At 43.6% G+C, this 18,514-nt stretch overlaps 1 protein-coding gene across 14 annotated transcripts in view; it reads left to right on the forward strand.

Annotated features, from left to right (window-relative positions):
• Positions 1 to 18,468, forward strand: part of cald1a (caldesmon 1a) — a 43,445-nt gene extending 24,977 nt beyond the window's left edge. For 4 of the 14 annotated variants that reach the window (XR_003742551.1, XR_003742556.1, XR_003742557.1 and 1 more), the window contains 13 exons: positions 1,040 to 1,183; positions 3,137 to 3,503; positions 5,079 to 5,200; positions 5,725 to 5,989; positions 7,734 to 7,874; positions 10,139 to 10,182; positions 10,360 to 10,435; positions 10,580 to 10,717; positions 10,858 to 10,953; positions 12,556 to 12,697; positions 12,820 to 12,888; positions 13,000 to 14,498; positions 16,858 to 16,939. Coding sequence is in view for 3 of the 14 variants with exons in the window: in XM_028954778.1 (XP_028810611.1) it covers positions 1,040 to 1,183; positions 3,137 to 3,503; positions 5,079 to 5,200; positions 5,725 to 5,989; positions 7,734 to 7,874; positions 10,139 to 10,182; positions 10,360 to 10,435; positions 10,580 to 10,717; positions 10,858 to 10,953; positions 12,556 to 12,684 (1,522 nt within the window). In the remaining 11 variants the exon portion in view is untranslated. Of the gene's footprint in view, positions 1 to 1,039; positions 1,184 to 3,136; positions 3,504 to 5,078; positions 5,201 to 5,724; positions 5,990 to 7,733; positions 7,875 to 10,138; positions 10,183 to 10,359; positions 10,436 to 10,579; positions 10,718 to 10,857; positions 10,954 to 12,555; positions 12,698 to 12,819; positions 14,499 to 16,854 lie in introns of those variants that run through there. The other 10 variants (XR_003742555.1, XR_003742554.1, XR_003742561.1 and 7 more) reach the window with 10 other exon arrangements.
• The last annotated feature ends 46 nt before the right edge of the window (positions 18,469 to 18,514 follow it).

Raw genomic sequence — 18,514 nt, forward strand, 5'->3', positions numbered from 1 at the left:
TAAAACCCCCCCCACAGAATGTGCTTCGTCAGCAGCGTGAGCGGAGCGCTGCCGGTGAGGATGCACTGACTGCTGTGGCCATGATTTTCTGAATGTCAGTCAACACCACCACACCCTCTTCAACATGATGGGCTGCCAGATTATCAGCCAATCCTAGTTTTGACTGTTGGATCCTTCCTAAAGTAAAGTCTTGTTATTATATTATTTAATTGAGGCTATAAACTTGTTTAGTGGGATATTGAAGGACATAAAGATTAAGGCCTCAGTTGAGAAATAAGTGATGAAAGTGTTGCTGCAGTTGAATATGTGATTTACAATATTGTACAGAGAGAGAGAGAGAGAGCGAGAGAGAGAGAAATACACACAATGAATTCCAAAATATTTGTTTACGGGTAAATACAAGTACAGTTCAGGACAGGAGAACAACTGTGCGTATGTGCGCTCATATCCTAACATGTTTTTATTTTGTTTGGTCATCTGCCCCTCCAGACCAGTGACATGGGGTGCGAGAGTTTAAAATAGACTGAACTATGACTAAATGTTTTTACATGACTGTTTCATCTATGTATCATATGATAAATGTATCATATGATGTAGAAATTAACTGAATTGAATCAAACTAATTTAGAAATTACTAAAGGGGTGACATAACAGTTTTCATGAAGCTCCCTCTAACACACACACACTAACACAGACACACATATACAAACACATTAGCTTTATCTCTGACAGCGCCTCTTGCGAGCCCAGAAGGCCATTTTCCTGTCGAGGCTGTCTCATCCAAGGCCAAGTCACATCTCCAGACGTTGTTTTGGCCGCAGGAGCAGCACCGTAGCTCGGGACGTGAGCTCCGCCAGGGAGACGGGAGCGCTGGCTCAGCTCACACCCATTAACACCGGACACTCACATATATAACCCTGCAACGTAAACACAGACGCGGCTCGCTGGGTGTGTGCACACTCGAGTGTGTCCTGAGGAATACTCGCGTCTGACTGTTATAATGCAGCCACTCTGTGTGTGTGTGTGTGTCTGGCATCAGAGCGGCGTATGGGAGTTTCAACGATGATGAAGAAGAGGCTGCCCGCGAGCGTAGACGAAGAGCGCGCCAGGAGAGACTGCGTAATAAAGAGAGCGAGGAGCAGACCAACCCGCCAGAGAGTGTGGAGCTCAGCAACAGCCACAGGTACACACACACACATAGACAGATTACCATACTATAAGAGAGAGAAATTTTAATAACTTTCTTTTCACTTCCCATTGTGCTAATTAATAATGTGGTAAAATACCCAAAACTCACTGTTTAGCCGTATGTTAATGAATAATTGTTTAACATATTGAGAGAACCCGGTGGTGGCTATTAACCAAATGGTGATTGTTAATATCTGGAGTTGTAATCTGTAGGTATGTTTGTTTGTAAAATGTGCACAGAAATGCAATTACTATAACTACAAATCAAATATATGTTTATGCGTGTAAGCTGTGGATTAGTTTGCTTTAGTGAAAATGTGTTTATTATAAATAGTCTTCATTTTCACTTAAAATAATATGATATATTTGTAGCATTTAGTTTGATAGCATTGGTATAATATTCAAACCATTTGGCTGACACTTGCATGCATTTTTAGATGTTGTTTGCATGCTGCAGCTCGGTAACACTACGTCCTCACTTGCACCGCAGAAGCACCTTGACCCATTTCTGTTTCAGACGTTCTCAATAATGCATGTGGCTGCGTGTAACCCAGCCTCCTGTCCTCTCTCTCCCCAGTCATATATAACTTCCCCGTCGTGGGATGTCAGAATGAAAGTGGTGGGCCTCTCTTGACGTTAATCTAACATTGGCCCATTGTGGTGGCCCTGCTTTCTGGGCTGCTGCAGTCTTCGGCCCCCAGGGTTCATCAAACAAGCCAGGGGACTGTCCGGGCACAGCGCACCACTATTGTCAGTTGTGCTGATGCCATGCGAACGCTTGCCAAACGATCGGGTCAGAATGCATTACCCTACTGCGGGGCACGTTCGGACACATGTCAGCTGTGAGGCTCGAAAAGAGGGAGGAGGTTCTGCCCTGGAAACTGCGGTTGCCTCACGCCCTCCCTGGACACCTCCATTGAGGAAAAGACCTTCAATAAGACCTTTGTGTGTGTGGACAGAAAGAGCTCAGTAGATGTATGACCTGCAATAGCATCCATCCATTTTACTGTTGAGCAAGGCTTAATAAAATGTGTGAATGAAGACATTTCCTATTACTATAAAAAAAAGTGAAATGGTGAAATCTCAGATTTAAACTAAATACATTATTTAAAAACATCAGTGCATACATACATACACATACATACACATACATAAAGATGTAGTGATTGCCAGGTTAAAAAATGTGTGGAAAAAAATTTGTTCTCATTTATCATTAAACACTTCCATCTTCACTAACATCCTAATCTTCTATTTTGTCTTCCTCCGGCTGCTTGAACCAAACTCTGGTTGTCCACTTCCTGAGTGACGCAATGGCTGGGGATTGTCACTAAGAAACACACTGTCACATGCATCACGAGTGGCACATAATAAAGTATCTATCAGTTCTGTGGTAAATTTGCACTGTCCAGCTAATTTCAGGAATTCTGATACCCCAGGCTGGGCTGTGCATAATTTTTTTCTTTATTGTAAAATTCATATTAAATAATTAAAAGAAGATTTCGTATATAGATAGTATACAGGCCACTGTTATGATTAGGTTGAACTTTGGTACTGTGCATGGTGTGCTTTTCACTTTGAACAAGCCCCATAGATCACCGGGTGAATTTATTGTTTGGCGATGAGAGGGCCATGTGAGGACCTATATAGACATTAACGTTCCTTAGTCCTGTCAGAATTAGCCTGGGATGATTTTGTGCCTTTGGCAACCCAAGATTATCACATGCAAAAAAACTTTTGAAAGTTAACAAGCTACCTGCAGACACCGGTTTGAAAGTTGTGCTGTAGATTGGCCATACAGTGGTACAATAGCTTCTTTTTCCCATTTAGCAACATTTATTTCCTGCCACGCTTGTAGTTTCTCTCTCTTGATGTCACAGACATGGTTGATTTTCTAATTGGCAATACATTACTGAATGCAGAATGTAATCTCTGTTGGTCTTGCTCTCAGTGTGACCGTGACGGAGAGCGTGAGCAGCTCAGTGATCCACTCCGCCGGTGGAGGAGAGGACGAGGAGCAGGCCCTAGTGGAGAGGCTCGCCAAGCGTGAGGAGCGTCGCCAACGCAGGATGAAGGACGCTCTGGACCGCCAGAGGGAGCTGGACGCCTCCCCAGTTGCTATGGAGAACGTCTCAGCCGACAAAAGCCTGGAGGATAGAGCCTCAAACCGAAGGGGACGTTATCACGAGCAGGAGGATGAGCCGCAGCCAATCAACAGCAAAGCGGAGGTGACAGAGGAGGGGCAGGGAGACGATGAAGAGGAAGCTGAGAAGCTAGAAGTTGTGGACGTGAAGCCAAGAAGATCCTTCAGAGAGCAGGTGAGTACACATATTATCCTTAAATATTTCTAGCTATTTTTTTTTTCTGACTGACGTATTTGAAGATGTTTTAGATGTGTAGATACCCAAAGGATGCTCATCTTCAGTTGCCTCTTGTAGGAAGATCTTGGTGAGAAAACAGTGGGAGGGGAGTCGGTGCTTTCAAACGAAGGTGATGCCTCAGTCATAACAGATGCTGAGGCGCAAACTAGCCCACCCCCACAGGCAGATAAAGAGGCCTTGTTGGTGCACAGTGAGATAGAAGAGTTCGAAGCAGTCCCGCCACAGAATGGGTCTGCTGAGAGCGAATTAGCAGAACTGGCTAAAGAAACCCAGGAGGAGCCTGAAATGCCATCTGAGGCCGCTGAGGTTTTGGTAAGACTGTTCATTCACACAGAAGCCCAGACATCAAGGACTGCATGCAGTCAAACAGTTTGGATGCTGTACCTGCTTGACTGAATTACTGGTCTGGATAACTCAAATGGTTACTGGTGGTCCTGGTTTGACCAGCTTGTGCCTTATTCCACTGGACAAAGTATCAAATTGGTGCTGGAACCAAACCAAAACTGGAACAATTTTATGACTGTTCTATACCACAGAACCTTCTTAGTATCTGTTCAGGTTTATTAAGAACCATACTACTTATTTCATACTTTGTGCAACACCAGTACACACAAGTTGAATGTAATTGGGTAATGAGCTGCTGCCGAAGACCCAGTAAAAACAACCAGTGCCAAGTACTAATGGTTCCAACTTTTTTGAATGTTCAGTGGAAAAGCAGACACATGTTCTTCAGAACATTAAAATGGTACCACCAAGGGCTGTTATTCAGACCTTTGTGTGTCGGTGTGTGATGTCACTGTACACGAGTGCGGTCACTGTGTGCTTTCCAATGCAAGACCCAACGTGTGGTTATCACAGCATGTTCACTGAGTGTGGTGGAGTTTCTGAAGTGTGTGAAGGTACGAACAACTACAAAAAATGTGCATGAATGGTTGTGTGAAAGTTCATGCTAATGTGATTGGGGTCAGTTGAATCACTTTATTTCCTGCTAACGTTTCTGAATGTCATTAAATTATGATTCAGCACTACACATTTGCAGTCTGATTGGAACAGGCAGGCCTGATATGATCTGATTTTAGATATCAGTCTAAATATTAATGAGACAATGTTCATGTAAATGTAGTTATAATGATACACTTTATAGGCTATTATAGTAACGTTCAACTTGTATTCAGTTTGCTGCATGAATACAGATGGTATCAGACTGATCAGGTAATGTTTCATCAGATGCTATTTATAATTTATATTTCTCTCACATTCAATAACCAATCAATCCACATCAGGGTAGCGGGTGCTGGAGCCCCATTCAATTAATTGGCCACAGGGCAGCAGATGCAGACAATAATGTACTAGTCTACTATAATCCTAAAAAAATATATAATGTTCATTGTTTCCCCACATCAACTTTGCCTATGTGCAAAGACGTCACCATGGCTGAGAGCTTGATGAATCATTAATTAGCTTACATGTCCCCACGGTAACCTGTGTCGACACGCAATGCCCTCTCTGCAGGTGACTGCAGATGATGAGGATGGGACGAGGAAGAGAGAGGTCGTCTCGCTGGTCAAACAGCAAAATGGAAGCGTCCACGACGACAGCCCACCCAAGCACAAGAAACCGGAGCGAACTCTGAGGTGGATCATGCACTGGCACATTGTGATTTAGAGTAACTGGTAATGATTGTTAGTTCAGCACAGTTATAACTGCAATTATATGTACATTAGTGATTGGTTGAAGGCTTATTTAGGGATTTTTTTTTTCTTGATAAATAATTCCAAAATCTGCACCAGATTAAAATGGCAGTAGAAAAAAATTTGAATTTCAGGGTTTTATGCACGTGTGAAGTTCGATGTGTTACTAGCGCTGACACGAGCTGGCATCTGACCCAGGTCATCTGATCTCCCCCATGGGATGTTCTCAAGTGCAGCCAGAGACTTTTGTTACGTTAGACACCAGCTTGCTATTTCTTAGGGTACTTTCTGTAACTGTAAGTGTGTATGCTGCCATATTATTGACTTGTGTTGGTGCATTTGAAATGAAAATGAGATTAGCTCTGTGTTTGTGTGTGTGTGTGTGTGTGTGTGTGTGTGTGTGTGTGTGTGTGTGTATTTATTTATTTATTTATTTATTTATTTATATATGTTCATACCTCTCCTAGCCGTGGCAGCATGCGTTCCCCGGAGGCGGTGGAGCAGGTGGAGGATGAGGACGCCCGGTTAGAGGCTGAGCGAAAGCTGGAGGAACTGAAGCGCCGGAGGGATGAGACGGAGAGCGAGGAATTCCAACGCATGCGGCAGAAGCAGCTGGAGGCCGAAGCGGAGCTGGAGGAGCTGAAGAGGAAGAGGGAGGAGAGGAAGAAGGTCCTGGAGGAGGAGGAGAGGCACCGCAAACAAGAGGAAGAGCAGCGCAAGGCCCGGGAGGAGGTACACTCCTGTTTTTTTTTCTTTTTCTTTGTTCTTTAGTTTGTTTGTCAGTGAGTTTTTATTTTCTGCATTTCCAGAAACATTTCCTAGTGACTTTGAAGTAAGTTCTTCTGATAGAACCAAACTAAAATATTCATTACTCTGCTGAATTGTCAGTAATTTATAGTTTCTTCATTATAAAATGATAGTACTCAGATAATTTGTGTAATTTGAATGTAAAATGCTTTCTTTTACAAATAATGAAAACAACTTTTTTCATGATAAAAAATTTTGAGTACATTTAACACATTTCCCAGAAACATCTCCTCATGACTTTGAAGTAAACTCAGGTAAGGTAGGAGCATGATAGACCAAGTGAATGTTCTACAAAATGAACATTTATCTCTAGTCCGTTTACCATGTTACTAAACATGTACCTTGATTATGGGCAAATATTCAGATTCGTAGTTGTAATTCTAGTTTTAGTATTTAGGTTTATGGTAAATCGTATCTTGGAGAGCTGGGAGAACTTCCATCATTCCAACTACGATCAGGCATTACATTATGACCACACACTGACATGGGTCAGCATGAGCACCACAACTGGTCTACAGCTACACAACAACATACACTCCAAACTGTAATGTACTGTGTTTTCTGGCACTTTTCAATCATAAACCACCATTAACCATTCTGCAATTTAAGTTTCTGTTGGATCAGACAACACAGTCTTGACCACAAATTACCCTGTTGCCAGCTCACCTTCTTGGACCACTGACCACTCAGTGGTCCTGACCACTGAGACCAGGAGACCAGGATACTTCAAAGTCACTCACACTTTTCCATGTTTACTGCTTCAAGCACATTAGCTGCAATTCGAAAATGTTACTTAATGTATCTCCTGTGGTGGTAGTAGCCTAGTGGGTAACACACTCGCCTATGAACCAGAAGACCCGGGTTCAAATCCCACTTACTACCATTGTGTCCCTGAGGAAGACACTTAACCCTAAGTTGCTCCTGGGAGACTGTCCCTGTAACTACTGATTGTAAGTCACTCTGGATAAGGGCGACTGATAAATGCTGTAAATGTAAATATATCACCTCATAATGTCATTGTATGATCATCATGAAAATCACAAAATGCAACAAAGAGAAGCCCCAGAACAGGATTTCATTTCATTGTGCCAGTGTGGAAAAAACGTCTGTGTGTCAGGAATGTTATGCCAGTCTGTGGTGCAGAGTCAGAAGTGTGTTCTGTAAGCAACGTCTTGCGTTTAATGCATAATGCTGCGCAAACACTGTACACACATCAGGATTAATCTGAGCCTTTTCACCATGAACTACTCCAAAAAGTGCCAGGTCTCACTGAGCAGCGTTCCCTGCATTGTAATGCAAATACCTTCCTAATTAAAAGATAGAGTAAATAAAAAAAAAAGACTAATTACAAATTACGGGCGGCTCGCTAATGGCAGCCTGCCTTGCCAAGTGTGGTGCGGAGCACAAAGAGGCCAGTTTGTGATGGCCGGGTTTGCCGGAATGCAGACTGCAGCCATTTCCAGACTTTAACCACAGCGGGGTACGGACATGAGAGGCATGTTAGAACGCTGCTTTATTTATGGTGAGAGCCATGCTGATACAGTGAGTGGTGTTTAATCGTCAGACCTGAAAGTACTGCGAGGAACATGCACATGCGGGCGGCCCTGTGTGTGTGTAGGCATGTGTGTGAGTGACGTGCGGTTTACAAGTGGGTATTACGGTTTCCTAGGAGGAAAAAAGAAGGATGAAGGAAGAGATCGAGAGGAGGAGGGCAGAGGCGGCGGAGAGGAGGCAGAAAGTGGAAGATTCTGTGGATGGCGAGCCCAGGAAGCCCTTCAAGTGCGTCAGCCCCCGAGGCTCCTCCCTCAAGGTGGGTGGGTCTCCTGAACATCATCCTGCCGACATTGTCAGGCACGCGACCACAGAAGCAGTGTTTTTGCTGTAAAGTCATTTGTGTCAAATCTGTTTCCTGGCAATAAAACCCCTCTCCCCTGCTCTTACACTTTTTACGACATTGTTTAATTGGTCCAAGGGAGGGCATGTGTGTTTAATTAAGAAATGTGTGTGTGTGTGTGTGTGTGTGTGTGAGCTAGTGAGGTTTCATCCTGTATCAGATCCTAATGCCGTCTCATTATCTCTGCAGCTCTACTTTGTCGTCATGTTCACTGTAGGTACTTGCGCATGTTTCTTGGTGTGCTGTGTGACAGACGACAGAATGTTGTCAAAATCGCGTTCACTTTAAGACTCTACAAGGCCCGAGTTTTGAAACGCTTTGTAAGACACGGAGAACTGGGAGTTTACATTAATCTTCAGGATTTATGGGGAAAAAAAACCTGAGCGCTTCCTAGGAACAAACTACCCAGCTGGCCCTTTCTGTTGGACACCTACAAGCCTAAATAACTAAATAACAAACACTTTCCATGTGCCATACCTTACACAGCTCCTTCGAAATGTCATTCCAGGATCAGTAAACAAGGGTGATATGTGGACTATTGAAAGAAGGTGCAAATGTCCCAGACAGCCACACCTATCCTGACATCAGACCCATTTCCATTCCTCAGATAAAACAAATAATGACCCAGTAACAGCACAACCCTGCATCAAATACCAGGAAGAACAGGGCCATTTGTACTGCATCCTACAGTAAGACTCTGTTGGGTATTATAGAGCACAGAAATCAGAGATCTCCTCGGTGCCAGTAAATGCCACCGATTCGCAAGGCCCCTATGTGGATGCGGCCCAGAGACTTCTGCTATCTGAGCCGGGTGCTGACGCAGGACGTTTTATAGCCTTATCATGAAGGAAGGATGAAGATGCTGAGTGGTAACCCTGGTTATAATGGTCTCATGACCATATACCAGCAGTGACCATGATGACTTGATGTTATTTCCAGCAGAGTCAGCAGGGTCCAGAGCATGCCGGTAACCAGTGCTGACTGGTGTTCTTATTTTGTATTTTTTTTAAAGCTGTAGAACATGCGTCCATGAAAAAGACTGACTTTCTTCAGCATGACCACACAACAGTTACAAAATGAAGCAATTTTTTTCACACAGAACACTTGTACAAATGCTCAGCCTGGATTTGCCTGGCTCTCCAGACCATAATTATATTCTAATTATGGCTGCACGGGGGGAAAAAAAGCAACTTTCATTCGCTCTCGACATGCTCCAATCTTTTTTTGTGACGCACTGCCAGACCAGTCCTATGGGCGCAGCTTTAAGTAAAACGCCGCCCACGTCTGAAGCCTTTAAAGTGAAGCGATTGATTTAGTGCAGAATTTAGTCTTGTGGTTTGATTGATGTGCAGTGAATTATAATCAGGATTCTGTGTGTGTGAGTGATTGATGTGCCTTGCTGTGTTTGAAATACGTTCACATGGGACATGTGTTTTGTAGCGTGGTTGTGGCTGTTGTGTAGAAGTGCCAAAAACAGCCACAACGGGCAACAAAATGATCAAGTCTTCCTTTGTTATTTAAATTTGTATTATTTATTAAGGAGGAGGAGGGGAAAAAATCACGGCTTTTTCCCCTCCCTCCTCGCCCTTGTTGTGGGACCCGTCGTCGTGGACGGGCGGAGCGGCTCCCTCGAGTGAAAACCTCTGGATTGAATGGGTGAAGGCGATTAGTTTAATAGGATTACCCTGACCACACTGGCAATGAGGCCGTTTCAGATGCGCGTGAGAATGGGGAATTTCCTGTGAGGAGTATTTTCGGAACTCCCACAATTCGGTAGCGGCGAGAGAAAGGGAGTTGTTGTCCCTCTCTTTCTAACGGAGACTGTGTTTCATAGAGGGCCCGCTTGAGCATGCATTTTGCCCCCCCCCCCCCCCCCCTTTTTAGCCCCGTTGCCGTATATCATAAACACAGGCCACGGTTTCCCACAGTGGAGAGGGCGGGGAGGGGGGCTTCTGCTTTTCCTGGCCGGCTGACAGTGGAGGGCCGGGGGAGCGAGAGCAGGCGGCCGCCGTGCGCCTGAGAAAAAGCAGCCTTCAGCCCGCGGAAGCTGATGTATATGTCTGCTAGCGTCTGAGAGCGAGAGAGATTAATGTTATGACTGCGGCCTCGGGGTGTGTGTGTGTGTAGAACATTGCTTTGGCCTGTGGTAAGTGTATCTGCTCTTTGATTCACCTTCACAGATTGGCGAGAGAGCAGAATTCCTGAATAAGTCTGCGCAAAAAAGGTGATTTGACACCCTTCTTCTTCACTCTTCCTTTTCAGCCCCTATAACAATGAACCTTCAGTTGACCTTATACATTTTCACTGAATTAATTCCAACCATCCCTGCACATGTTTCTTACATCACTGTTTCAAATTTGGGCACAGAGGAATGAGGACTTTTTTTTTTGTACTTCTTCAGTTCTGCGAAGGCGTCTCAGACACCAGTGGTGTCCAAAATTGACAACAGGCTCGAGCAGTACACCAGTGCAGTGCAGGTGAGACCTTCACATCCCAGCAGGTTCAGACGTCTACGCGCCGAAACAGATGCCCGACAAAACATTTACCGCAGTGTAGTTTGTGCTTTTTGATTGAATTCACCTCAGGTATTATTGTTATTATTATGCATATGGTTCATATAGTCCAACAAGGAGGTGAGGTCCCCCAGATCGGCAGCCATAGACATGCCAGTGGTTACAGACGGAATCCGTAACATCAAGACCATGTGGGAGAGAGGAAATGTGTTTGGGTCCAGCGGCGGCCCTGCTACTGCCAACAAGGTGAGACACTCACACTCTCGATCCATCACTCATTCACTTCCTGATCAAGGGTGTGGTCCTGCCTGTCACATGCGCGTGCTTGATATCTCCTCTGACCTTTGACTTTTGGTGTTTAGTGTTTGTGTTCCATCTGTGAACAGGATGCAGCTGGGATGAAGATAGGCGTGGCCGGTCGCATCAACGACTGGTTGAACAAAACTCCAGAGGCTGTCAGAACGCCTGGAGGAAGACCAGCGGTACGTTATGGACACATGAGCATGCAGAAAACATACAGATGCGTACACACACAAATAGACTCATGCATAGTCTACTGAAGCAAATTACAGTAGTCTGGTGGCATCTAGTGGCAATAATGTCACACTACTATGTGTGTGAGTGTGTGTGGGTGTGTGTTCACATACTCCTTTCTAACGACATGTAGGTTATTTACACATTTTGTACAATACCAGTTAAATGGATTGGATTGTATGGAGACTGCGACAGGGGCTATTTGGAAGATTATAATACAGGAGATGTGTTCAGTTTCAGTTCAGCAAAGTGTGTTTTAATCAGATTCTTCAGAGTTGTCTCTCTTTACCTTCATTGCCATGACATGATCGATAGGGATGGTAGTAGCCTCACAGGTGACGTGCCTATGACCAATGTTCAGACCCCACTTACTACCATTGTGTCCCTGAGCAAGACACTTGACACTGAGTAATAGGGGACTGTCCATATAACTAATTGTAAGTCGTTCTGGTTAAGGGCGTACAAATCTAAAAAGTGTTCAACAGGAACTCTTCTCAGGACTCATCTCCAAGGTTGAGAGAAGCCAATAGTGTTAAAATGCTGTCATCACAGCAATTCTTCACTGCTCTGAAGAGTCTAAAATATGACGCTTTTACTTCATTTACATTTTTTTTTGTTTGTTTGTTACTACATGTGTGTCGTTTTCTGCTTTTGAGTCTTTGGTTTAGTTCTACAAGGTATAGATAGTCAGAATAGGAAAGACCCATCACAGTGTAGGTGTGTTCTAGCTGTATAGTGTACGTTCATGCTGTGTGACTCAATTTCTATTCTCCCTCTTTTGAATCGGACTGTTTCCATAGTGCCCACAGAGAGCAGTGTATGCTCACCGCATCCGTTTCTGTTGGCAGACCGAGTCTGCTTTATTACATTTTTGCTTCCTTTTCATCGCAGACCCAAAATCTATTCACACGCACTGTTCATTTTCCAATAAAATCATCCTACAGTGAAGTCTAGTGTTGGACATGACTACTAATTTCAAGTTGCGGACTGTGAGCAAATCAGGATATCAATCCTGGCCAATCAATTTTTTTTAAAAATGCTGTCCCCAAAAAAGTCCCAGTCTGACAATAACCCGTGACCTGAACCATGCGTTAACAGTTCTGTGCTTTATGTTTCTTGAATCCTTAAAAATACATATCGAATGATACAGAAATAAATGTCATAAAGGTTATAAATGTTAGATAAAAATGCATTATTGATAAAAATTATTATTGACGTGCAGCAGGGAATTGTATTTGTTTGTTGTTACAAAGCACCCTCTGGTGGTTAAATTCAGCATTTCATGCCCTTACGGTACTATTTACTGTGGCTCTTTACATTTACATTACATTTACAGCATTTTATCAAACGCCCTTATCCAGAGCCTTAATCAGTAGTTACAGGGACAGTCCCCCCCTGGAGCAATTTAGGGTTAAGTGTCTTGGTAGTAAGTAGTAATGGTAGTAAGTGGGGTTTGAACCTGGGTCTCCTGGTTCATAGGCGAGTGTGTTGCCCGCTAGGCTACAATCTTTGCTCTATCCAGTAATATCTGTCCTTTTCTCTTCTAACAGAAAAGAGCTTCTATCCTTTTTAATGAATCTCAGACTTCCTTCCTTCTGGAGAGCCTTTTCTTCTGTTTCTCTACCTCTGCTCCTCGTCCTCTTCCAATATTTCTGCAACGTTTTGGGTGTAGCACGTGAAGCCTGTCCCCAGGTGAAGCAGGTCTCCTCTTGTCTCCACTCTTAAAGCATGGCATAGAGATCGTGTGAAGGATGATGCACTTTGCAGGGTCTCACACCGTGTCCCCACCGTGTCTTTTCTGTTGTCTTCTTTAGGACCTGAAGCCCGGGGATGTGACTGGCAAGCGCAATCTATGGGAAAACAAAGGCTCCTCCCCTGAAAAGGTACTTACGCTTTGGTCAGCGTGCATCATTTACGTTGAAGCCCCCTAATATTCATAACTGAATGGCTTGTCTGTCGAGTAACTCTGGTCTGTTTTATTTTTGTGCCTGAAGACCTGTCTTAGCTAGTTGACTGGAAAGGTCCGGTGAGGTAACGCCATTTCTCATCACATTCCTGCGCGCTTATCTTTGGAGGACCACGCTGCAAAACCATGACATCACTTTTTTTTTTAGTTTGTTAACCCACAATCCCTCAGCTTTCTGCCTGCCTGTAAAAGAACGGCCTCGCTATCACGTTTTAATGCTCAGGAGGTCTTTAAAAGTGCAGCTCGCTTTTGTTCTCATTTTTAAATAATCCACCCGGGACACAGCGGTTATAAAAATGGCTTTTACGAGCACCGCTACATTCTCGGTCCCTCTCTTGCACGTTTATCCACCGCTGTAGAACAATGCGGCCCTGTTAAAGAACATCTATTTTAATCCAGCTGGGGCTTCAGATCGTCTGTTGGGAGGTGGGGGGAAGGGTTCAAACGCAGGTGTCAAAGGTGGACTAGCGCCTAGCGCAACTTCACATGGGCGGCTCTGACCGGGTGCTGCGGTGGCGGGGAGGAGAGGAATTCATACGGCAGCAAACCACTAACAGATGCTGCCCGGCAGGCGGCAAAGCTGTGGGTAATGCTGGCGAAAACGTGGCCTAATGGACATTAGGTGGCGGGTTATGAGGTGCGAGCAGTCGTACAAGCTGGCGAGCCTGAGGGGGACAGAGTCAGTGGGGAAGAGGGGGATCCATGTGTTTCACAAGAAATTGATTTGACCCCCTACAGGACATTTTCGGGCTGATTTCAGTATTTTTACCATCACGTGACACTGGCCCATCCACATTGAAGCCTAAACTGGAGAATTTGGAGGATTGTCAAATGCAAAAGGCTGACAGATAAAAAAAACGACCAGAAGAACTTGTACTGGAGGGATGAGCATGTAGGGTGGTAGTAGCCTAGTGGTAACACACTCGCCTGTGAACCAGAAGACCCAGGTTCAAACCCCACTTACTACCATTGGGTCCCTGAGCAAGACACTTAACTGTAAAAATTGCTCTGGGGGGGGGACTGTAAAATGCTGTAAATGTGAGAGCATCTATCTTATTTGGTGTTGGTGAGAGAGACTTTGTATAGAATACAGGGAGAATGATAAAATATCAGTGTTTTTTTTTTTTTTGTGGAAAACTCCCCATATGTTTAATCTCTTGCACAAACAATGCTCTTCTTTAACATCAAAGCCACTCCAGACTTCGTGCAACGTGTTGACGTAGCTAATACTAAGAGTCATTTCCAGACTCCTGCTTAGAAATGTTCTCCCACTCCAGTCCTGGTTAAAATTGATCACCCTCAACACAAAACATGACCGCAGATCGCCCCACATATAAGCTTATTCACTCGTTTAATCACGTTTTGGCTTGTTTGCTTTAAGGCTTGGTTCACAGATCATGCATGACGTTTCTTCAGCGCTGCTTTAGTGATATTTCTCTTCTTTTTTTTTCCTCTTTCTTCCAATGCATTTCTTGCATTTTACATCATAGGTGGCAGGCAGAGGAGAAAGTAAATCGGTAGCCAATGGTGAGTTGTCTATTCAGTCATTGTGTTTTCACCCACAAATACTGCTTGTTATAACTGATCAGCCATAACATTAATACCTTATATTCGGTAGGTCCCCCTTTTGCATTCAATAAAACATCTCTGACCAATCAAGACATGAACTCCACTAGACCTCTGAAGGTCTGCTCTGGCTCAAAGCCATCCATATCAGATCCTTTATGTCCTGTACGTTGCAATGTTTCATCTCCATGGATCAGTCCTTGATTGATTTGATTGAGATCTGGAGACTTTGGAGGTCAAAACGTGTTCCTCAAACCATTCTTGACCCATTTTTCCAGTGCAGCCGGGTGCATTACCTTGTTGAAAGCGGGCACTGCCATTAAGGGGTTTACTTGGACAGAACAATGTTTAGGAAGATAGTGATGTGTCAAAGTAAAATCCACATGAATGCAGGACCCAAGGTTTTCCATCAGAACCCTGTCTGAAGCATTTCACTGCCCTGCCAGCTTGTCTTCTTCCCATAGTGCATCCTGGTGTCAAATCTTCCTAATGTTAGCATACCATCCACATGCTGTAAAAGAAAATGTCAGACCAGGCCACCTCCATTGCTCCATTGTCCAGTTCTGATGGCCCATTGAGGGAGCTTCTGGTGGTGGACATGGGTCAGCGTGGGCACCCTGACTGGTCAGCAGCTTTGCAACTCCATACGCAACAAACTGTGCCGTACTGTCTGTTCTGACACCTTTCTATCAGAGCCGGACAGCACAGGGCAGCCTTCTCTCCCACACTGAGGTTTGATTGCCCATGAAGCTGTCACCAGTTCACTGGAGTTCCTTCACAGAACCACCTTTGACCAGGAACATCCCACAGCAGCTGCTGTTTTGGAGATGCTGTGACCCAGCCCAGCAATTTGACCCTCATCAGAGTTGCTCAAACCCTTACCCATGTCCCTGTTTTTCTGATTCCAACACATCAACTTCAAGGACAAAATGTTCACCTGCTGCCTCATATATCCCACCCACTGCCAGATGCCACTGTAATTAGATTAAGAGCGTTGTTCATGTCACCAGTGATAATGTCATGGCTGATCGGTACATGTTACATATAGCATGTTGCAGCAGGGAGAGTGAGTGTGTGTGTGTGTGTGTGTGTATGTGTGTGTGCACTAGTCCACTTTCACACCCCGTGCTATGTACCGAGTGAAAGGGGTGAGTGTGAGAGGTTAAACTGGGGCGCGTGCTGTAAAAGGACAGGCGTCGGTGGCGTGCGTCAGCGCTGGGCAATTTACAGCCGAGCGGCACCCGCAGCTCGCGGCGCCCGCGCCTTCACCCGGAGGCCTGCCGCCAGCCGTAAATCACCGCCTGTCGGCCGCCCCTTTTCTCTGGCCTCCGCGTCTCCGGATGCCACTGTTTGGCATTGTGTTCTATTTTGATTTTTACTTTGCCGAGACCCCGGCCTTTGTTCCAGCCGAACCGGAACGTTCCGGCCTCCAGAAATGTCGGACGTACCCTCCACACAGTCCCTTCACCACCTCCCCCTGAGCCGCGGTTGGCTGGAGGGGATAGGCGCGCGTGGCGCCTGCTTTGCAGCTGCTTGCTTGTCACATTACTAGCGAGAGGTCGGAAAAGATTAACACGGCAACCCAGACGCGCGTGGCCCGGCCTGTCAGGGCACCGCAGCGCTTCGTAAAACTGGACAGGCGATGAATAGCTACGGTTTTAGTCAAATCAAATTCAAATTGGATTAGATAGATTCTGCCTGCAATTCTGTTTCTAAAATAATAATTTTGGTGGAGAAACAAATCAAGATTTCAGATAAACAATACAGGGATTTTTTAATACAGGGGTGGTAGTAGCCTAGATCACAAAGTCACAGGTTCAAACCCCACTTACTACCATTGTGTCCCTGAGCAAGACACTTAACCCTGAGTGTGTCCAGAGGGACTAGGACATCGATTAAATGTCATAAAATGTTAATAATTGTGTGTGTGTGTGCATATATATATATTATATGATATTATATTATATATGGCAGAATCTTGGAATCTTAACCCCTCCCAAAATGACAAATTGTTCACAAAACAAAAGGCATCTGGTGGTAACACACATCTGATGAATCCCGAAGGATGGTTCAAACACAGGAGATGCAACACAGAAACGCGCTTAGTGGTCTTATCGTCAGCTCAGCACAGCTCGTTAAGTATTAGCACCTAATGAAGAGCATTCCTGCCCTGGGCTCCCAGCGCTTCGGGGATAGACTGACGTCAGTCACCGGCCAACTCCCCTCTTTCTTTTTAATTATAACACAGTGTTGTTATAGCGGTGTTAAAGCACAACGTCCACGAACGATCCCTAATAGACTTGTCTCTGTCTTTCAGCAGGAATGAGACACTAATGTCCAAGAGGAGAAAAGAAGAAGAGGTCACAGCCTTCCCTTTTTTTCAATGCATATTTTTCATACCAAAAAAAAAAAGAAGAGTAGAGGAGAGAAACGTTTTTACTTTGCCCAGAGGAATTGTATGGGAGGGAGGGTGGTGAGAAAGAGTATATATTATAACACTGTATTCAAAGACGGTCACATTTACAGTGTAGTGTCCCTTGCACAAAGCCTACTTTATACGAAAAGAAGCTCTGCTGTGAAAATGTTTATGAAAATGATTTGTTATATTATATATAAATTTGCAGACATTATAAAGAAAAAAACGCAAATTTAAAAACATCTTTAATGTGGAAATTAAAATTACTATTTTTCTCTTTTGAACCAGTCAGAAAACTGCTCTTTTTATCACCAATCTCAGCTTTTTAATTTATAATTAAAGTGAAGCTTCACACGTTCGTATTTTATTCACATTCACTTGTTCAGATACGAGCACCTACGGAATAGTTATTTTCTTTTTAATTTTGTCTTAACACTTTAATAGTAAAACAGTGGTCTGAATAATATATGTTAAGCACGTACATTTTGTTATGACCTATATATTTCATGTATCGCAGCTTTTTTTTACAATAGTTCTCGCTTATTTGTTCTAAGATGGACCAACAGATATCATTTTTTTTATTCATAACTGTTAAGTTCTCAGTTGTTTTGTTTTTTTGTCATTTTGCTTAAATGCACTGTTTCTTGCTTGCTTTTTGTTGTTACATTTCTATTTAGCTCTTTTGCAGACAATGAGACTTCATTTCAGGGGAAATTACAACATGAACAAATGGTCAAATAAGTAATAACTGAAAAATGTTCAGTTTTAAAAAAAATTAGAACAAGAAATTTGTACAAAATGTTTCCATTTTACAGCCCATCAGATGTTTTAATTACATCATAAATTCCAAATCAAATGAAGCAAACAGATGAGCACCATAACCAAATCTTTAACGATACCCAGTTATATTTGGCCGATCATGGATCAATGTTATTGGTTTTGTGTTGGTTTTTCCATTTTAAAAGCTTTAGGCAACTCATCGTAAGAAGGGAATACGTAGCTTTTAACCTGAAATAAATAATCCTGGAAGGACTCGGATGAAAAAAAAAATTTTTTTTGGAATGAAATGTTTTTTTTGTTTTCTTGTATTTAAATGAAATCATGTGGATAGTTAGGCTTTTTTTTATGTGTATGCAGGTTCAGGAGTGGGTGTGTTGAAGCCAGTGGATTCTTTTAACTAATCAACACCCCAGTGGCAAATAACTGATTTGAGATATCTGACCATTTTGAATTGCAGGTCCTCGGTTCGTTTTGCATAACTCAGACTACAATATCAGATATTGATAATGACAATCATTCAGGAGAATGGCATTCATTTGGTTTAATGTTGACTTGCTTTTTTTTTTCCTCTATTGTCACTTATTGTTCAGTCACGTCACACTGTCTGTAAGTCGAGTTTCTTTGTTGCAACTATGACCATGTTTATTGTAGCAAATACTTTCTTACTGAATGAATGTTTAATTATTGTACCATTGACTCAGCAACTGCAATAAAGAGATACGTCAGGAAAACACACGTTTCGACTCCACTGACCTTTATTTTTGTAGATGGAACTAAAGTC

Source organism: Denticeps clupeoides, chromosome 15 (assembly GCF_900700375.1).
Source record: "Denticeps clupeoides chromosome 15, fDenClu1.1, whole genome shotgun sequence".
NCBI lineage: Eukaryota > Metazoa > Chordata > Actinopteri > Clupeiformes > Denticipitidae > Denticeps > Denticeps clupeoides.